Genomic DNA, 21,073 nt, shown 5'->3' with positions numbered 1-21,073 from the left:
ACACAGAAGGTGGATCAAGCTGATAAAGCCACTCCACGAAGCATGGTGAGGGAGGGAGCCCTGTGGGCGTAGCCATCTAGCTAGGCATTAGACGGCTAGCCACAAGGCCAGCAGTTCAAACTCACCAAGGCTCCAAGAGAGAATGATGATCCTCTGCTCCCATAGAAATGTACCGTCTGGGAAACACAGGAACAGGCCTGCCCTGGCCCATTGGGTCACAGTAAGTTGGAATCGACTCGATGGGCTGGGGTGGGAGTTGTATGAAGCATAGTTGGATTTTCTAAGTGGTAAGCTCCCAACAGTGGTCTCTGTGAAGTGGCTGCTTGCCTTCGACCTGCTTAGAAGGGAGACCCAGTGTGGTTGCACTGAACTCCTGGTGACATTCTGAGTGTCCAGCCCTGGAACGGAAGGCACATCATCTGGGCCACAGACTGATAGGCACAGCTGTGTGGGGCTCTCTTCCAGGTTCCTGAATGTTCCTATATAGCAATGGATGTCTGCAGCAGGCAAGCTGGGGAAGAGAGAGCATTTTGCATAATTATAACATTTAGGAAAGAGCACGCTCTTATAGGAAATATTTTTCGTCAGGCATTGGGTTGCTTACTACACACACAATATCTGGCAAGTTTGTGTGTTCTTTGCCCACTCGTTCCCACTCCGTTCCCTGATCCCACACACATGGAAGAAGCTGTTTCAACAACAGCAGCAGTCTTAATTGCTCTAAATTACCCTGCCGTGCTTTCTCTGTCCTCCCCACACGGGCTTGACCACAGATGCCTGCCAAGCAGTTAGGGAGACAAGTGTCTCTGATTGGCATCTGTGCTGGTTCAGATAGCCATCTTGCGCTGCACGTTCACCTGGAGTCCTTGTGTAGGGGGTTGAGTCTCATCTCCACTCTGCCCCTCAAACGGTCCTTCCTTCCTGCCACCTTTATTCGGCTGATTAGATAGATGACTGATGGAATTGCTGGGGCCAATGCAGCCGGCTGAAACGTCCCTTACACCAACAGCATCTTCCAGATGTTTTCACGAACCACATGAGGCAAACACTGGAAACCACAAAAGGCCCCTAAATGATACTCTGTGTAGGCAGGCCTTCATCCGATTAGCTCTGAAAACCAAACCTAGAATTTCGATGCCCCCCACCCCCAGCCCCTTAGACACCTGGAACATGTTCTTACCTTAGAGCAACGAAAAGCTCCAAAAATAACCTGGCGTGGCTGACGGACGGGTGGTTAACTGAAGTCGTTCACTTATCGTGACTTTATAGTGTGGATCAGAACCCACATGGAACTGTTATGGGTTGAATTGAATTGTGCCCCACCCCCATGCAGACACCCCGCCCACCCCCCACCCCAGTACCTGTCGATATTGAACCCTGGTGGCGTCTGTCAGAGTGGGTTAAGACTTGGCCAGCTAAACTTCAAGGTCAGCAGTTGGAAGCCACCAGCTACCCTGAAGGAGAAAGTTGAGGCTTTCTGCTCCCATAAACAGTTCACAGTTTTGGAAACCTACAGGGGTAGGAGTTCTACCCTGTGCTGTAGGGTCACCAGCAGTTTGGTGTTTTGATACTTGCAGATATAATCCCATAAGGGAGTGGATTGTCTTGGTTAGTAGCCCAGGTGAGTTGTGGGTGTGTTATAAGTCAACAAGTGAGCAAGCAGAGATGGGCTCAGATACACGGCCATCTTCAGGGAACCAGGAAGCTGAAAAAAACCAGGAAGTCCCTCGAGAGCCTAGATATCTAAGGCAGGAAAGGTGGGAAACACAGAGCTTCCTGATAGCCGGGGCAAAACATGACCCGTGATGGATACTGTAATTCCGATTGGTAAACACAAAGTACACCAGCTTGCCATAAAAGTCCATCTGCTCCCCAGTACCAAATCAGATAGTAAATATATCATCATGGTCATTGAAGGATAATCTCTTTTTATTTGCTACTTTTTAAGCGTGGTATCATTTTGGTGCGTGTGGATTATTGGGTTTCTCACTTTTTCCGATATTTATGGAGCACTTAGTGTGTATAAAATATTGGGACGCGATAACAACATTCGGGACTTGGTTTTTATCCTCAAGGAATTTAGGACTTATGCTAGAGGCTAAAGCTTGTATTTTTCCCTGGACATTTGCTGTATATAATACTTAGTTCAGAGTGCAGTTCCTGCTCACCTGTTGTTCTTTGCACACGTCGTACGCTGAGCTCTTCTTGGCACTTATTTAATTTTCACCCCAACTCTGTAAGGCCTGAGTCATGTTCACCCCGTTCTCCCCAGAGATTCAGCTCACTCTCGGTCACACAGCTGATGGGATCTGCTCCCAGGGCCTGCCCTCTCTTAACTTCCACACTGCACTTCGACTCTTCGATTTCTTGCCCTAGCTTGTGGTCTGCCTCTCTCCGAGGCGAGATATAAGGGCCACGTGTCTCTCTCTGTGCTCAGTGTCTCTTAGCAGTTCCCACAATAAGTATTAATTGTATTGGGTAATAAATAAAAGCCAATAAAATATCCCCCCTTTCTATGTTGTCAAGCAACCGGGAAGCAGGGCCTGGTAGGAAAGCAAAATAAATCCTACAAACCTCAAAAGAGTCTATTTCCTCCAAGGTAGGCTTTGGAGCCTGGTTTGACTCCTTGCTGACAGTCTGCCTTCCCACCCCAGGTATATTGGATCGGAATCGGCGGTCTTCTGTAAACTTCAGAATCGTTTGAAGATCTTGTTAAAAATCTAGATTCTGAATCCATATACAGGCAGTCGCTACATTTCAAAAAGTCTGACTGGTGCTTGCCCTCCACTGCAAGGGAGTTTGCCTTAGTTTAGAACCACCCCTACCCCCAGTGCTTCCTGTGCCACCGCGACCTCAACTTGCTGCACATGCAGCTATTGAATCATCGAAAAATGCTTCCAGCCTTTTCTGTGTGCTGAAGCGTGAGTCTCAATAGCCCTTCACGCCTGTGCCAACTGCCAAAAGAATGCATCTCGTGGCTCATTCGGTGTCCGGGAGGGGGATCGATCACGGGACCCGGAGTGGAACTAGGGTGAAGTGGTTCAAAGCCCTGTCTCACAGTCCTATACCTTGAAATCAGGCCTGCCAAGAAGCGAGTGGATCTTGACAGTTTGTGAAGAAGAATAAACAGCCCATTATTTCTTGGCGTCTTTACCCTTGGGATTATTCAAGTTCCAGCGGGTTCCCCCTCAAAAGCCAATGGAAGCGCCTCACTGCAGAGCACCATTCCTTGTGTATCCCCACGGCATACCTGACGCACTCACCTGTGCCGTCCAACTAAGTGTGTCAGCCAGCACAGGGAAGCCTCATTCGGGAAGTAAGGGCTCCTGGGTCTTTCTCCTGAGCAGTTATGTTGGTAGAGGGTTTCTCTAATCCCCACCCCTGTGAAATGGATGAAGCCACAGGAAAGGAGGTCGTCCCACTGAGGCTGCCTGCTACCTAGTTCTGGTTTTGTCAGGGTGCCTGGTGACATGGTGGCCAGCACCGAATGTGGGTTGGCCCTGGTCAGACCCTTTCTGTCATCTCCTCTTAGTGATGTCATGGGATCAGTTGGTTCTCATTGCTTGACTTCATTTCGCTGCTAGGGCTCTTGAATAATTCTCTCCAGCCTGTCTGTGATAATACCATCCCCAAGGTACTCTGAAACTTTCGCTGCTCTTTGAAAAGCTCCACTAGCCCCAAAGTCTGTATTCGTTTTGGCAACATTCCCTGTACCCCAGGTGCTTTCATAATTGATGGAGTCTGGACAAGTTATACGGAAGGTTGGAATTCATAGCAGCCAACAGGAAAGTGGTGGGACTGTATACAGATTAAACTAAATCCATCCAGTGAAACAGGTGCGATTTTTCCAGATACAACGGCTTAGTCACGGCACCATTGATCCACGCAGACCCATAAGGAAGATGTGCAGGAACTGACAGGTGACGCAGTGCTTCCTTGCAGTCTTAGCTCTGACAGCAGAATTGATTTTGTTGTGGATGAGGCTCCGGTGACCACATCAGAACATGAGCACCTGAGTCCTTTTCAAGCCCCAGAAAATGCAGGCTTGCAAAGATAGAACAGCAGTAGGGCTTAGAGCCTGGAAAGGTCAATCCCATTGTAGTCCCTAAATCCATAGTTTGAATGCACCACAGAACTTGTTAACCACAGAGCCTTTATTTTTTAAATTCTCCTTCAGGTTTTCCATACGAAAAAGATCCCCGGTTGTACTTCGATGACACCTGTGTGGTACCTGAGAGGCTGGAAGGTAAGGCTTTGTTGCTAAACCGGAAAGTTAAAGATGTCACGGCAACTGGGTTAGTCTAACGGAGTTAAGTGATTGATTGGGCATTCACAGCTCCTTTTCCAAATCCCCTGAGAAACTTCTAACGGGAATCTTTGTGCGTTTGTGTGTGGGTGCCCCCCAAACAGGCAAAGTCAAACAGGAGCCCACGCTGTATCGAGAGGGGCCCCCCTATCAGAGGCGAGGTTCTCTGCAGCTGTGGCAGTTCCTGGTTACTCTGCTGGACGACCCAGCCAATGCCCACTTCATTGCCTGGACCGGCCGAGGCATGGAATTCAAGCTGATAGAGCCCGAGGAGGTGAGTGCTGGCTGCAGGGCGCCTGTGATGAGCTTGTTGTTCATGTTTCCCTGGGGCTCGTTACTGTATTAAACATTCCCGCTCTTATTCCCATCCTGGCCTAGCAGTCGCCGGGCACTGTCCTTCCTGTGAATCGGATAAGCCAGAACTCCTCAGCGTAGTTGGTTGCATTTCCTCAAAATCTGAGTCCTGGGGCCTATGAATGGGGAGACTCACAGTCAAGGAGGAGACATGACCTTCCCTCTTGAGAGGTCTTCTGAACATGATGGCTCGGTAGTTTCGGCCTCGGCCCTTGCATGCCGTAGCCTATATAGGAGGCGGCATGAAGATGTCGTGTGGGATTTCGGGAAGCTATTACAGGAGGCAATTACTACAGTGTCTCAAATGGCCTTGACCTGAAGAGATGAAATTATGAGAGATCGGTCATTCTTATGAGCTCTCTCTAGCTCTATTAAAGCGTGCTATGTGGCGTCACAATAGTTCAGAGATAGACACAAGCCTTCCGTCTTTTGTTTGTAAGGGGCGGGCGGAGCAAGAAAAAGGGTATTGTTGGTCTGCCAAAAACTAATGGCAGAAAAGCCTATGGAAAGAACCAGTACTTCTTCAGAGGAGAAGCCACAGCACCGAATCCCTTTCCTGGCTATCCTAGAGAAAGACACAGTACGTTGGGCTTTGCGCTTAGCATGCGGTTCCTATTTGCTTTATCGGTTAGATGATTGTGAAGAAATAACTACCTGGGAAAGCTGGCGTGCATTTTTTGGAGGGTTAACGTATACTTGGGTGTCACATATTAAATCAACAGGAACGGTCTTTGGGTTGCTTGGGGTTGACGGGAGATGCATGCATTTGGGAGGCTTGTGAGCAAGAACAGTGTTCTCAGGCGTTGGGTGAATCCAGCGCTCACTTTAGCACACGGAGGGAAGAAATCGGCGTGGGGGTTACAGCGGGAGGCATCTGGCCTGGGACAGGGAACCAGCCTGAACGTTAAGATGGGGGGTGGGAGGGGTGGGGAGGAGACTGTGAGTTCGAAGCTAACGAATCCCGATTGGCAGGAGACTAAGGCAGTTACTAAAGAGGATTTGCGCATGACGGTCCCTGTCTGGAGTCATTCGTGAAAGTGGAAATATGTCAACCTAGCTCACGTGTCGACAGTTTCCGTTACAGCCCAGGCCGCGCTCTAAGCCCGAGTTGGGTGGGCGCTGCCGGGTTTTCTAAGCCCTGCTTTAGCGCTAAGCCATCTCGCGCATCTTTCTTCTCCTCGCCGCCCTCCTCATCTGCCGGAGGCTGGGGGAGAGAGAGCATGTGGGCCAGACTCACTCTGAAAGCAGGTCTGTCATGTGGGCAGCCCTTATTGATTTATCTCATTTCACAAACAGGAGCTTTTATTACTTTATGGCCACTGCCTGGGGTCTAAGCATAGGCTGGACAGCTGCAGGTAAACCTGGTTATGACCCTTTGTGAAGAGGTTATTGAATCTTCTGCTCTCCTACCAGTGGTAAAGAAAATGATGAACAGATGGCACGGGGCCCTGGCTCTCTTACTTTAACAAGAAACTAATATTAATCCAGAACGCTCATAAATGCCAAGCAGCCGAGGCCCCTGAGAGGCCGACCGTGCCCTTGAGGCTTCCTCCCAGAGCGGGTTGGGCAGCTCGGGCCTCGGGAAGTGCCTCTTCCCGCCCCACCCTGCAGCCCCCAGCCTTCCCTGAGCTCTGCCTGCTGCTGCCCCACAGCCCAGGCCCCTTCAGCTCCACGTGAGCACTTTGGCCTGGGGACACACCTTTGTCTAGCCTTGCCCCCCTCCACGCACAACTCTGGGGGCCGCACCCTGTTAATCCCGGGAAGACACTAACCCCACGAAAAGGGTTGTTGTCATGTGGGGCGCTTGAAGGGTGAGGCGGAGGAGGAAGCTGTTTGGGACGTAATTGTAGGCAGCTGTGGGCTGAGTAGTGCACTCTGGGTAATTATCCGTCGTATCCATTACACTGTGCATGGAAATTGTGGTTTTAGAACTTCGTTTTGGCAGGCCCCTAATCAAATGTCTTCTGTTCGTCATCCAGCTTAGCACCCTCTCAATTATGACGGACTCGGCTTTAATCTGGAGCCATTTTAACTGTGAATCTGCATTAATGAATATTTTGGGGGTAGGGTTGTTTGTTGAACATGTGGCAGATAACTGATGCCATGGAGAGGCTCACAAGGACGGGCTGCTCGCCCGCGCTGTGGCTTGGGCTCTCTCTCTCTCTCTCTCTCTCTCTCTTTCTCTCTTTCTATCTCTCTCTCTCTCTCAAGAGCAGGAAGGGAGATGAGTACAGTTTAACTCCTTCAGCATCAGCCCTCAGATGTGTGCTATTATAGTCACTGATGGGCAAGATGAAAGAGCAGGAACAAACTCTTGCCTGTCTCGCACCCCGCTGCCACCCGCCAGAAAAGGGGGCAGCCCTGCTCTCCAGCTGCGTCGGAGCTGTGCCGCATCACACCATGCTATGGAAGGCGCAGCCCAGGGGAGGGCCAAGGAAGCGGCGGGCTCTGGCCCGAGAGGATGAGTCAGTAACTATGGCTACCAGAACTGCTTTGAAATCTGTGCATACACAAACACCCAGTCAGCTGTTGCATATGCAAGTGACAGGGGAAAAAGGAGGTCGCATCCGAAGTTAAGAATATTCAAAAACAAAAATGCCAGCATTGTTTTTCACCACTGAACATAGTAAAGTGAGAGGCTGCGTTTCGTTTAAAGTTCCCTGCCTCGTTTGTGGCTGACAGCAATTAAGTACACGTTCATAATGTGCTGTTTCTTTTAAACAACGTGATTGGTTTAACAGATTCCCCTCCTCGGCCGCTATCTGCCCTTGGTTCCTGGATTTGTGGGCTTCTTGGGATTTGTTGTTGTTCTCAGTGGGATTGAGGTAAATTGTGCCCTTTGTGATCATGAAGATAAAATTGAATGGCTGAAAGGGGTCTGTTAGTCTGGGTAGACTAGAGAAACAAATTCATAGAGACTCATGTGTGTATGAGAGAGTTTTATATGAAGGGTAATTAATTGTCCATTAGGACAGCATCCCAACCCAGTTTAGACCAAGTCCATAAGTCCAATATTAGCCCAAATGTCCGATACCAATCTATAAAGTCTTCAGACTCACGAAACACATGCAATGACGCTGAATGCAGAAAGATCACAGGCCAGTGGGTGGGAAGTCTTGTGGATCCGGTGGTGGTGTAAGCATCTCAGCGCTGGCAGGGGTCTCCACGTGGCTTCTCCAGCTTGGGGCACTAGGGTAGTTCCATGTGTCTTGTCAGCTGCTATATCTCCCAGGGTGTGAGCAGACAGAGAGTCTCCCACTTTCAAGGAGGAAATACCGGAGTTCCCAGAATCCTCCGGAGAAGGCCATGCCCACACAAAGGCCTCGTTGCCTATGACCCGATTGACAGACTACACTCCACCCCTTCACTCTTAATCCTCTCAAGTCCCAAATTGACACCAGATGATGTAACTACCATGTGGGACAGAAAACTGGAGACCCAACCCAAGGCATAGGAGAATGAAGAAGGCAATTGGAAATGGAGCTTTCTTGGTTTTTGTTTTGTTTTGTTTGGGCCAGGCAAACAAGAAGCCTGCTATTGAAGTATTCTAATGTAATCAGGACAGGTGCATTCTTATTCACTTGCCATGATCATTTCTGGTATTTACTAAAGGTCATTGTAAAATCCCAAACTCAGGGACTCTTCCTTTCCACCTGCCAAAATCCTTAAGGAAAGCGTGCTTTAAGATCCACTTTTCTTTTGGCCTTCTTCTCTCCACTCACTTCCCACTCCCTGCTTGATTTTCACAAGATCAAAAGAATATAGTCAGGCATGGCTTAAGGTCCAGGGTACACCCTGTGAAATGGGGGGGTGAACACCATATCGGAATCCGGTCCTGCTTTGTCTCCAAACTCGCTGCGTGCCTTAGCAGGGCCCACCAGCATGCCACAAGGGAGGGGTCGTGCTTGTGTTGGGTTCTCAGGGTACAGCATTGGCAAGGTCTCCATGTCTTTCAGAGGTCCATTTCAGATTTTCAATAGTCTAGTAGCCTAGCTAATCCTTGACTAGGTTGGAGAGAGAGCATCGTTCCTTTCTTTTGAGGATGGCTGTGATTGTCCGGTGGGACATGTCCAAACTGCAAGCAGTAGCAGGCACTGATCTTTCACCTTTGGGTTCATTTCCAAACAATACTTCACCTTTGCCTCTGGTGGCTGCTGTCACTAGCACAGCTTTGGTTGCGTGTGGGTGCTGCGATGTACCTCATGGTCATAGTTTTTAAAGGAAACGGAATGGAGAGAGAACTACAATCCTCGAGATGCAATGCTACGTGAGGGTACATGAGGTTGGGCACTGCTGTCTGTGTGTGAGTCTGCACATGTGTTAGTGCACAGTTAACATTTTAGGTAGGCAGGACAGTCCATGGGAGGGGGCTTTAAGGCCTTTTTTTGTTTGTTTTCCAATTCCATTTTCCCAGGAACTTTTTGGAGTCCCCCTCATATAAGCCCCTTCCAACAAGCCAGTATGAGAGGCTTTTTTTGTGGCTATCAAAACATGTATGATGAATTGTGTCTGGACCATACATACCTTATGCACCTGACAGCTCAGTCACGTTGTATACCACAGCCAGGAGGCCTACGTGTTGCTTGGGCGAAGCTATTGCATTTATTTCCGGCTCGGCCTTTGGGATCTCGGAAGCTCTGATAGAACGATGGGACCAGGCATGTGGATGCAGTTGGATGTTGCCCACACACACATTATGTGGTACCGCGACTGTAGGTAATTTTGTTCAAAGAAAGAAAAATAAAGTTTCCTAAATGACCTAAAACGTTCGTGGCGTGGCCCCTGCTGTGCACACGTTTGCAGACCTTTGAGGACTCTTGTTGCTAGTGGTCGTCCTTTCTTTCCTGGCTCTCGCACCACCGTCTCACAGCAATCTGCCAGGACAGAGTGGAAATGCCCCCGCGGGGTTTCCATGGCTGTAAGTCGTTACAGAAGCAACTGGTGGGTTCAGATCTCAGACCTCTGGGTTCACCGCCCCGTGCTTAACACGCTGTGCCACCGCAGTCTTCCTTCCTCATTAGTCATCTTTATACGTAGGAGTTGGGGTGCCTTTAGTAGTACTTAGAGCAGAAATTGCTGGGCTGCTCTGGTAATTGGCTAACCCCACTGAGAAGTATTCCTGCTACCAGATCTCTCAGCCCAAAGCTCCAGTTACGTCTGCCCATCACAGTACCTCAGGTGGACTGGGTTGGATGTAATGCACTGCAGAACTGTGTGGAAAGCCCTGTTAATATTTCATTGAGTGGATAATGGTGCTACATGCTTTAGTGTCCATTCTGCAAGTCCGCTGGGAGCAGGCGATTGGATGGCAGCAGGCTGGAATGATCTGATTCCCCGTTACTCCACGAGCTGCAATAAGTAAACATCTCCCAGCCCCTCTCCAATCTTATTAGAATTGAACTTTTGCTCTGCTGGCCCATTAGCAACTCACTAGTGTGTTTCTAATGTTTCAGGAATGACCATTCTAATTATTCCTTATTGACTGCTACAGAAACCATAGCACTTAATGGCAACATGTTAATGGGCTATGGGTATTGGTCAATAATTCATACGTGGAGGAACGGTGGAGGGCCTGCTGCTTCTGGGATGGTCGCCAAACCCTGCACAGTCTTAAAGTGCTAGGAGCTTTCCACCTCCTGGTCTCACCTCCCAGCTCCCAGGACTGAATATCACCTCTGGTGAATGCTTGGCTTGGAGAGAAGTAAACCCTTTCCCTTCCAGGTCAGGGAAACGGGTCCCTGGCCAGAGCCAGTGAGGTTACAGAACGGACCCTCCTGGGAATCAGAGCAAACCAGCAGGTGCAGGGGAATGTGTGTCCACTGCTCGGTGCTTCTCTTCTGCAGGTTGCTCGGCGCTGGGGCATTCAGAAGAACCGGCCAGCCATGAACTACGACAAGCTCAGCCGCTCTCTGCGCTACTACTACGAGAAGGGCATCATGCAGAAGGTGGGCGCTTACCAGACATTTACACTACCCTGAACCCTCTCATAGAGAACAGCAAGGACTTCCGTCCCAAGACTCTGTAACGTGGCTAGCAGCAGATGTTCGCGTCTAGCGGTTGTGTCATTGGAGAGAAAACCTTGGGGGTTTGGGGAGGGGGGAGGGTTTGTTGTTGTTGTTTTTAAAAAGGCAACTTAAGGCAAGAGCCAAATAGGATTTTCAGAAATTCCAACTCAACTGCCATCAAGACCATTCCAGCTCATCGCGACCCTATAGGGCCCTGGTCTCGACACCCCTGTGGGTTTCTGAGACTGAAACTCTTTTCAGGAGTAGACAGTTCTTACCCTTCTCCAGAAAGTGGCATATGGGGAGGTCCCTTTAATGCTTTGGGGCCCGTGGAAACCAGAGCTTTCATGTGGAAGACACCGCAGGAACAGTAGGCTGCGGGGCTGTAGCCACCTTGTCTCTGATTACAAAGATGGCCCGGAAAGTAGGCCGTCCATTGTACCCATAAAGGAGCATGCGGGGGTGTCACCCTGAAGGGCTCCTCTCCCATGGAGCTTGGTTAGAGTCTTCAGTTAAAGCACCCAGCCCTCCAAATACGATAGTTTGCTACTCTCAAAGGTGTTAGACCCGTCGGGAAATCTTCCTTCACTTTCACAGTCAAAAGAAACGGAAACTCGGACTGAGAAGCCAAAATCGGCCAGGTCTGTCTGTGAGCAGCTGGGTCAACTGGTGGCATAGTGCTGTTGGCAGGATAGAGGACGAAGCCGATTTTGAGGCAGCCAAAACAAACTCCTTCTTGGGCTCAGTGGTTGGAGGTTAATCTTAAAATCCCACATATAGACGGTGAGGACTACAGACCCTTGGTTCATAGCCATCACGTTTTATCCTGTGCTGTTCGCCACAATTTGGCATTGACAGGTTTTCCCTGCTACCCAAAAGTAGAGTGTTTTGTGTAGCCTAAAGTGAAGACACAATTACCATTTATTTGGATGGGGAAAAACTTCCCAGCATTCCTAGGCCTAAGTAACCTCCCAAGTCAGGTGACATAAGAGCAACACAAAGCCCGGTCTACTGCCAATGGGTCCATTCTGCCTCCTATTGACCCTAAAGCACAGAGTATTACTGCCCCTATGAGTTTCCGAGGCTCTAGATCTTTTTGGAAGCAGCCAGCCTCATCTTTCCCCTGTGGGCTGCTGGGTCTGAACTGCTCCCCATCTAGTTAGCAGCCCACTGCGTCATCCACCCCACCACCACCATGTACCAAATCGTACATACAGTCTCACACTTCACAGACGAGATTCAAAGCTCTGGTAACGTGATGCCAATTGTAGGTCCAGGGGCCGGAGCTTGGTGACACTACTCTCAGCGTTCAGGAAGTGCTCAGCCTCTTTAGCTGCTGCAAACAGACGCTGAGCGCTCGTTTTGCGTTTTTGCACTTTTTGGTAAAAATTCTTTCACGTAGAGTTCTTTTCACGTGGCAAAAATAGGTACATCTTCCCTAAAAGCAAAGTAAAGAGAACTTTGGAAAAGCAGGGGGTGCCTGAATGGATTTCCGCAGTTTATAGGGTCATTGAGGGAGCCTGGTGGCATAGTGGTTACACATTGGGCTGCTAACTGCAAGGTCAGCAGTTCAAAACCACTAACCACTCCAAGGCAGACAGACAGGTCACTGTGAGTCAGCGTCAACTCAATGGCAGGAAGTGTTTTTGTTTTGTCAGGGTAGTTAGGGGCCCATGAGCTGTATTTGGCAGAAATGCTGTGGACAGTGCTCCCGAGACGGTCCTCCCTGAAGCCAGGTCCGTCTTTCTCTTGAACACATGGCACTGTGACCTATGCTCCCCGCTCCACCTTCAGATAGTCAATCCATCTCTGGGGGAGCACTGCCTTGAGTTCTTAGTGCTTGCAAAACAGGATCTAAGGCCACCCCACTCTGAATTATGATTTAATGAACCATTGATTTTCCAAAAAAAGCCAAACTCAGTGCCATCAAGTTGATTCTGGACTCGCTGTCCAGTGACGCTGTAGGACAGGGTAGGACTGTCCCTGTGAGTGGCCGCGACTGGAACCCTTTATGGGACTAGAAAGCCCCATCTTCCTCTCGGGGAGCGGCTGGTAGGTTTGAACTACTGACTTTGCAGTTAGCAGCCCAACACGTCACCACTGCGCCACCAGAGAGTTTATGTGATGCGCTTGTAAGGTATCAGGCATGTTACCACATGAACAGAAAACACACGTGCATCCTTGTGAAGTTACCTGCATGGTTTAAGAACTGGTCCATTCCCAGCGCTCTTGAATTCCTTGAGATTTCACTGTTTTCCCCAGTCTAGCCATCTTTTTTCAGGCACGTTTTCATAGCGCCTTTGTTCTGCCACAGGATAAATGTTGCCTGCCTGTTATCGAGCATGCTATAAAACGGAAGGGGACCCAAACCCCACCACCTATCATAAACGACTTGCTCTGTTAAGAACAAGAACCTTCCCAGCGCCCTCTTTACTTGGCCATCCCTGCTTGCATAGGTCACAGCATATGGACCACCTGACCACTCCTTCCAGACCCGAAAGCCCCCACTGTACCTTCCTGCCTCCCTCTGCCCCATACACATACTGACTTGGGAGGGGCGGTGGGCCCAAGGTCAGTAAGAGAAAGCTGGTTTCAAAAACAAGAAGGGCTGGTTGGGAGTATGCCTCTGCTCCTCCCTAAAGACTCCCGATGATGCAAGTGCAGCTCTTGGGGTTAGGCGCTGGTGTCTCAGGAGGAAGATGAGCTTTCCTGCTCCCAAGAGGATTGACATCCGTGATTCTCAACCTGTGGGTCGCGACCCCTTTGGAGGCCACATGACCCTTTCACAAGGCTCGCTCGAGTCATAACAGTGGCAAAATGACAGTGATGAAGTAGCAACAAAAATAATTTTACAGTTGGGAGGTTACGGTATTAGGAAGGTTGAGAACCACTGATTTACATCCTGGGCATCCGAAAGGGGCATTTCCGACTCCGCTTGAGAGGGTCGGAGTCACTATTAGTGAAAACACAGCTCCGGGTTTTTCCATTGTTTGAGTTTCAAAGAGCAGCCAAGTTCAGGTGACCAGACATAGAAGTGTCACTATCCACGGGCCGGAAGACCTCCCAGAATAATAGGACTGTTCCCTATATAACTAGGTCGGCAGCAACAGACTCCTTAAATTTAGCATTTGGAAGCAAAGCCCAAAGATTTTAGAGCTTCAATAGCATGGTGAAGCGTGCATCATTGGTCTTTGGCTTCCTATGATAGAAAGGTAGGCTTAAGCTCAACAATCAATTTTTTAATCTAGAATGTTGTGTCAGTAATTATAGCCACTGTTCTCAACTTTCTGCAGTATTTCACCAATAGCGATGATCAAATCAGCTGTTGGTATTCTGTTGCTAAACAACCAGCAAAAAGCGGGTGAACCCTTTCACCATTGGTCGTTCAGCTACATCATCAGGCCCTTGAGTAACCATGACCCTTTTGGTTCTGATCATGAAAACCAAACCAACTGCTATTGCGTCAATTTAGACTCAGTGCAGCTCTGTAGGACCGACGAGAACTGCTCCCTGGGGTTTCTGAGGATGTGATTTTTGGGGGGGTTAGGGGAGGGTGTATAGAAAGTCTCATCTTTCTCACGTGGAGCCAGCTAGTGGTTTTGAACTGCTGACCTTGCAGTTAGCAGTTCAGTGTGTAACCCACTGCTGCGCTACCAGGACGCCTTCATTTTCATAATGGTGTGCATAAAAGCCATACGGAATGGCAGTTATCCATTACCTTTCTTCAACGTAGAGAAGGCCATGGATTGAGTAATTTGAAGTTGGAGGTAAGCCAAAATACCATTCCATTTGGCTTTGGTAGGTACTTAAAATTGCCACATAGGTTCTCTATTAATTTCTAACCCTTCTAAGTAACAAAGCCATATTGCAAAGATGATGTGCTTTGAAGGGAACTGAAAATGGGGCCTGACTTCTGCATTGCACTACTTCCCAGTCCTTATCATTTGGGGGTAACCCTACCCTCCCTTGATAGAGAGAAAGTGAGACTTTTCTCTTGTAAAAGCTTATCTAGTGTGGATTTGAATTTCCAATGGCTGTTTTTTCAGCTGCTGATAGGATCCACTCTCAGCATAGCGTCAACAAAACAATTGGTAGGTAATAGCTCCTGAGGTTTATCAAAGTAAGGCTAAATGATTTGTCTAATTAGCTAGCTAATGAGCTTCCCTTGGTCCCTGGCTCCCTGAGAGCTGGGTGACTACAAATATTTCATTAGTCTATCCTTCCTCTCTGCGCCCTGTTCAGCTGGCCTTTGTTCTCCCACTTTATTAGGACTCAGGTAAAGGTCTACAAAGTCAGGTCAGTTTTCTGGGTAACAATCCATACGCATTTTGTTTCATGTCATTGATTGCCGTCCCCATCGCTGTAATTTTCCTATCCGGCTGGGTCTTGAAGGCGGTCTTCTTTCTCTCAGGTGGCAGGTGAGCGATACGTCTACAAATTCGTCTGTGACCCGGATGCCCTTTTCTCCATGGCTTTTCCTGACCATCAGCGCCCGTTCCTGAAGGCTGAGTCCGAGGGCCACCTCAACGAGGAGGACACCCTGCCACTGACCCACTTTGAAGACAGCCCCGCTTACCTCCTGGATATGGATCACTGCGGCAGCCTCCCCTACGCTGAAGGCTTTGCTTACTAAGTTTCTCAGTGGCTGTGCGGCCAAACCCTAGAGCTTGCAGTTCCCATTCAGGCAAACGAGGGCAGTGGTTTTGTTTGTGTTCTTGGCTGTTCCTAAAGCTTGTCCTTTGAGTATTATCTGGAGAGCCCAAGCCATTTTCGGATTGTCACCCTTAAAGACAGACACCTTGGCTAGCAAGTGGAAACGGGGGTGGGGGTGGGGCAGAAAACCACCAAGGAGAAGGGGCTGGTGCCTCGGCCCCGATGCTGATGAGGTTTCTGGAAAGGGATTGAAATGGAGCCTCCTTGCCATGGACAATATATGCAAAGCAATACCTTGTTCAGGTTAATTAATACCTGCAAACCAGGTGAGTGTGTAAGTGACAATCTTCTTTGATCGTGGACTACTAAATGCCTTGATACCGGTGGGCTCCGATTTGCACAACGTCTTGAAAAAAATCACAAATCCATAGAGCAACTAGGCTAAGTTGGGGAGGCTCAGACTGCAGAGGGTTTAAAATCCATCTTGGAATTTGGAGCTCAATTGAAACAGATTCCCCTGGGTAAAGAAAGCCGAGGGGCAGGTCAGAACAGCTATTCCCCACGCCTTGGTTCTCAAAGAATAAAGCACCAGGACTCTTGGGGACCTTCTGGACATGTGGCCACGCACTCAAACCCCTCCGCTTCCCAAGTCACATGACTGTATGGATGGCTTTCAGTATAAGAGATGGGGGTTAACACTTGACAGTATTTTGCTTTGATTTGGGCAATATTTTGTTTGGGTGATGGTTTTGGAGTTTAAAACCAACAACAGTTTATAAACTGATTTTTGTAGTTTTGGTATTTAAAGCAAAAAAAAAAAAAGCCAAAAAAAAAAAGCCAACCTTTTGGTAACTGTGCACCATGTCCTTTCGACGGGGCCAGGCCGCCTTATGAAGACGCTGCAGCTTGAAGGGGCTTTCCTGGGGACTTCTCCCAAGCCAGGTCAAAGCCTGCCCGTGGCCTGCTTTGTGCTTTCTGCACCAGATGGCCTGAGGGAGCACCCGCACCGAGTTGTACATGTTTGAAGTGTGCAGGGCATTCTGGGCACCCAGCTTCGATTCCATGTGTATAGCTCCCCATGTTCAGTACCGTGCCCTCTCTGGAAAGCATATGTACATAATACATGTCTTGCCCATTTGAAACTGGCCCACCTGTTGGGAATTCCCGTAGGGACTCTTTTCCGGGCATGACTGACGACAATTTCCATTTCACCCGTTTGTTTTCCTTTATCGTTACATCTTGGACTTTGAACCCTGCATATGACTCAATGGGGTTTGAGGCTTCTGTGTGGCGCTGACAGGTACACAGTGCTGGCCTTTTAGCTTCCTGCCACCGTTTTCTTTGGAAACGTTTATTCTGGTTGCTGTCTTATACGGAAAACGTTTTCAACGGCCAAGCTACAGCTACGTATCAGTGGAGTTCAAAGTAGATGAAATGTTAATGGGAAGTGGCAGGCAGATGCCTGCCTGGCACTGGAGCTCAGTGCTCCCCACACCCCTGAGCCCGTGAAGAAGGAATGGGCGAGGCTGGCTCGGGGAGCAGAAGACAAGGGCCTGGGCTGGTTTTTCTATAAGTGAAGCTCAGGCTCACTGGTCCCAAGTCCCCCATATGACCAAGAGCATATTTGGGAAGTGGCTCAGGGGGTGAAGGGGAGGTGGATTTTACAGCTATGGAAACACAAGGCTTTCCCTCTAATGGAAGCTAATTGGCCCCCAAAGGTATTGAACCAACAGCTTGGGTCCTAATTAGCATTGTGCTCTAATCAACAGTCTTTGCAGACCATATTTATAGCTTTCTAACCTACTCGTAGTCTATACATATATGCACATTTTACCCCAGCCGGCTAGAGATTTATTTGTTGTAAATGCTGTATAGGATTTGTTTTTGGCTTTCTTGACTTCTCCTGGTTTGGGTGTTTTGTTTGGGGAAGCGGTAGATTTTCGCTGTCTTCTGAGTAGGAAGGGACTTTTGAGGTCCCCTCCCCTCTGTGACCGGAAGGCCTGTGCTGTCACAGGGCGGAGGATGCGGCACCACCGTTGCATCCCCAAAGAACTCATGCTCCCCTGGATGGGTTTTTGGTTGGAGGGGAGGGGGTGTTGTGTTGTTTTTGGCTTCTTTTCCAGAGTGTGGAAGCCCACAGTGCAGAAAGGCTTTAAGCTGCCGGTTGGTTTGGACTACTTTCCCCTGCGCAGGGCCGTATGCATCCTGCCAAGCTGCGTTATATTCTGTACTGTGTACAATAAAGAAGTTTGCTTTCAGTTTACCGAGTGCCTGGAACCGGCCTCTTTCTTTCCCTCGAGTGCTTTCATTGTGAAGCCACCTGGCTCCATGTTTCTGTCTGGTTGGCTGTTTCCCACGCTCGGGGGTGCGAGGGGAGACAGGTGAAGGGTTGTTGAGGGGATTGTTACCTGGAAATCGAGGGGTACAGCTGCTGTTTAGTCTCAGCACTCAAAGCCTGGCTAAAAAATTGATCCAAAGGGCTAAGAGATAAAGAGAGGGCCCCCTTCCTGGAGCCCACCTTCTTAGTCATCCACAAGGCAGCTCGCTGGTTAAGACGGACAGCTCACATTTGAGCTCCAGTGTGTGTGAAAGGGTAAGCCATCCTAGCCGCGTCCCTTCGAATGGTCCTGTGCAAACCACTTCGAACTAGGTAAGTCCTTTTATTCCCTAATTGCCACTGCCCAACACGTCCTGATGCTGATAAGTAAAAATCTTGAGTGAGGCCTTGGACCCTCCCAGACCATCCTCCGGTCTTGCCAGCTTGGTTTGTGGTAGCCTTGAAGCAGCAGAACGCTTCCCTCCGAGTCTGGCTCTTTGTGCATCTCACTTGGGAAACGAGTGGGAGCAAGAACAGCTGGCAAGCGTACGGGAGTCTCATGCCCGTGTTCTTCCTCTGCACCTTCAATGTGGGCTCTTCCAGACTCCTGTTACAGGAGAGAAGTATGCAGAGCCTTCTTCCCATCCGAGCACAGAGGCTTCCTCTGTGTTTATCTACTCTCTTTTACTGCTTTACAAGCCCTTAAGTGTAGAAACACCTGAGACAGTGCCCCAGCGCAGCAGCCTGCATTGGAGCCCCGGAAGAATAAATGCCTGCCACGGAAATGCCATCGGCCCGGACAGGGAGAAGGGCAGGAGGGTGCCGGCCAAAGCTAGCTTTGCCTCTCTGCTTCACCGTGATAAGGCTTTGCGATTGGCTTCCCCATTCTTCACGGGCGCGTCCAGCCTGGGCCCAGACCCAGATGGTTAACGTGATGTGAGAGAGTCACTAGACACTGCCACCGTAGGGAGCTCAGGGAGGCCAGAAGATGCGAAGTTTGCTCAGCATCGGGATCCCCTTTCACGAGCCAAGCCAGGGGAAACAATCCTCACTCAGTCGTTGGATGACAAAGGAGGTAGTGTGAAGGCACAGAACGTGGTTTTGAGAGCCCGACCGACGGTGTGCAGAGTCGAAACTCAAATGCAGCTGGGACCGATGCTGACTAGCGCAGAAGTGGAGAACAAATGGGCCCAGGCGGTTGGGAACCGTGGAGAGGCACCCTGCCAGCCAGCAGTGCAGGTGGCGAGAGCCCAGAGTCTGACCTCTGGAACACTAGTGAAAGGAAAGGAGGCCAGGAAAACTAGGTTTGAGCACAAATGTATAATGTAAGCATTGATTCTAGCCAGCTGAACTATTGTCCTTGGAATAGAGGTGGCACGGCACACAGGGCAAACACTGTCCTCTTGGTGCCAGGAAATACATTGGTGTCCCATTCCGAAAGGGCCCCTTGGAGGACTGGCCTAGCATTAGCTCCTTCAGTTTCGGAGCTGCCCTCCACCGGGGCCTGGGTTTGTTGACCTTGGCGGTGAGCCACAGATCGCTAACCTTTGGATAGTACTTTATAGCTTCCAGAGCCTCTCTTCAACGCCATTATCTTTCTGGCAGCCTTACTTAAATAGTAACACTTTGTTGAAATTGAATCTGAAATTTCTCAGGGCAGTTCGCCTCCGAATGGCTGTCTTCTTGGACTGTTCCCAGTGGCTACTGTAGAAAGAGGACTGGACACTGGGAGGCAGGACGTTTGGGTTCTAGCCCCAGCACTGTGGTTGGAAGGATTTCTTTCACTAGATGGTCTCAGCTGCTCTAGCCCTAACCTCCTGGTCAGTGAGGTTACTCATGCACTGTTCTCTGTCTTTGTCTCTTTTAGGAAGTCCAAGAGTGAGAGTGTACCCGAGTGTAATAATTAGGAACATCAATATCTAGGAAATCTTGGAAGCAGTGAGGTTACATTCATGGGGGAGAAACCATTTGGACAAAGGGGACTAAGAATGTTTGCACAACTCAGGGAATGGAATCAGTGTCTCTGACATGTACCTGTAGCAGTTTTGAATGGGTGTATGCACTGCGCATCTTCTCAACAACACAATGCTCAAACTAAAACTATCTCAGCATTAAGACACCGCCTTTAAGGAAGCTCTGAAGAAGGCTCAGTCTCATCATCAAAGCCATGGTGATTGTCTAGGCACTGCTAGATAGGAATGATTTCACACTGGTTCCAGACTAACACTCTATTCATGGTCCTATAGCACATGGAATGACCTCTTTATATTTGAATGCTCCAGTCAATGCACATACTTAAATGCCTTCCACGCTGCCATTCATACGGACCCATGGCAGCCCAAAGCACCAGCCTTCTCTAAGGCCCTTGCACTTAACGTTCCTTGAAAATACACCCCCATTCCCAGCTAAAGTGGATCTGAAGGACTCACAAGAGAATCCATAGCCCCAAGATTCTCCATCATCCTACTGAGAACTTTCTCTCCTTCCATCTGGAAATGCAGAAGTGACCCAATGACTAACTTAGTTCCCCCTTAAGGGAACCCCCGAGTCAAGAGTGTGGGTGCAGATGGGTTCTTTGATGGTGATCCTCACAAAAAGCAAACACTGCCATCAAGTCAATTCCAACTCAGTGACTATGGGACAGGGTAGAACTACCCCTATGGAGTTTCAAGAATAGAAAGCCCGTGAACAGCTGGTGGCTTCAAACTGCTGTCCTCGGAGTTGGTAGCCCAATGCTTAACCCACGATGCCTCCAGGGCGCCTTGATGGGCCAGGGCCAGACAGAGGGAGTGAGAAAAATGGTGAGGGATAGGAAAGGGACTGGGGCCATCTCATTTAGAGCCATGTAGGTGTTCTAAAGACCAGCATTGACTGAGTGAAATGAGAAGTCACTAGAAGTTTGAGCCCGGGAGTGACATAATCCAATCCATGTCTCAAGCGGTTGTGCTGGCTGCTGAGTGGGAAGAAAGAACAGCAGGAAGCCAAGTAGAAAGCTCCAGGAATTCAAGGGAGGTGAGCTGGGGGTCCAGCCCAAGAACACAGAGAAGTATAAGTATGGAAATGAATATGCTTTGGAAGTAGAGTCAATAGGTTTTAGATGTGGGGAGGGAGAAAAATAGTCAATTGTGGCCCCCAAGGTTTGGGGCCTGAGCACCAGGATGGGTAATCATCATTGATTGAGATGGAGAAGAAGGAGAAACTTGGGACAGGGTTGGCAGAACAGCAGGTCTGTTTCAGCCACGTGAAGTTTGGGATGCCGATTAGAAGTCCAAATGGAAATGTGGGTTGGGATGCACAAGGCGACTTCAAAAAGTTCATGGAAGAATTACATTACCGTTTCGTTCCATTTTCCCATGAACATGTTGAGACCATCAGGTACAAGTCTTCCGTCCAGGGATGAGACGCACAAGGCAGAGGTGGGAAATGGGGATCTGTTAG

The 21,073-nt window shown here is 49.2% G+C and overlaps 1 protein-coding gene across 1 annotated transcript in view; it reads left to right on the top strand.

Moving 5' to 3' along the window:
• The window catches only part of ETV5 (ETS variant transcription factor 5), a 65,578-nt gene extending 47,997 nt beyond the window's left edge, over nucleotides 1-17,581 (top strand). Inside the window, exons 10-13 of the mRNA XM_075556177.1 lie at nucleotides 4,178-4,246; nucleotides 4,411-4,580; nucleotides 10,504-10,605; nucleotides 15,077-17,581. Of these exons, the coding sequence (XP_075412292.1) occupies nucleotides 4,178-4,246; nucleotides 4,411-4,580; nucleotides 10,504-10,605; nucleotides 15,077-15,298 (563 nt within the window). The 3' untranslated portion in view covers nucleotides 15,299-17,581. The remainder of the gene's footprint in view (nucleotides 1-4,177; nucleotides 4,247-4,410; nucleotides 4,581-10,503; nucleotides 10,606-15,076) is intronic.
• The last annotated feature ends 3,492 nt before the right edge of the window (nucleotides 17,582-21,073 follow it).

The sequence above is a fragment of the Tenrec ecaudatus genome, chromosome 8 (genome assembly GCF_050624435.1).
Source record: "Tenrec ecaudatus isolate mTenEca1 chromosome 8, mTenEca1.hap1, whole genome shotgun sequence".
Lineage (NCBI taxonomy): Eukaryota > Metazoa > Chordata > Mammalia > Afrosoricida > Tenrecidae > Tenrec > Tenrec ecaudatus.
Note: the sequence above shows the minus strand (reverse complement) of the source record. Positions and strands in the feature narration are given on the sequence as shown.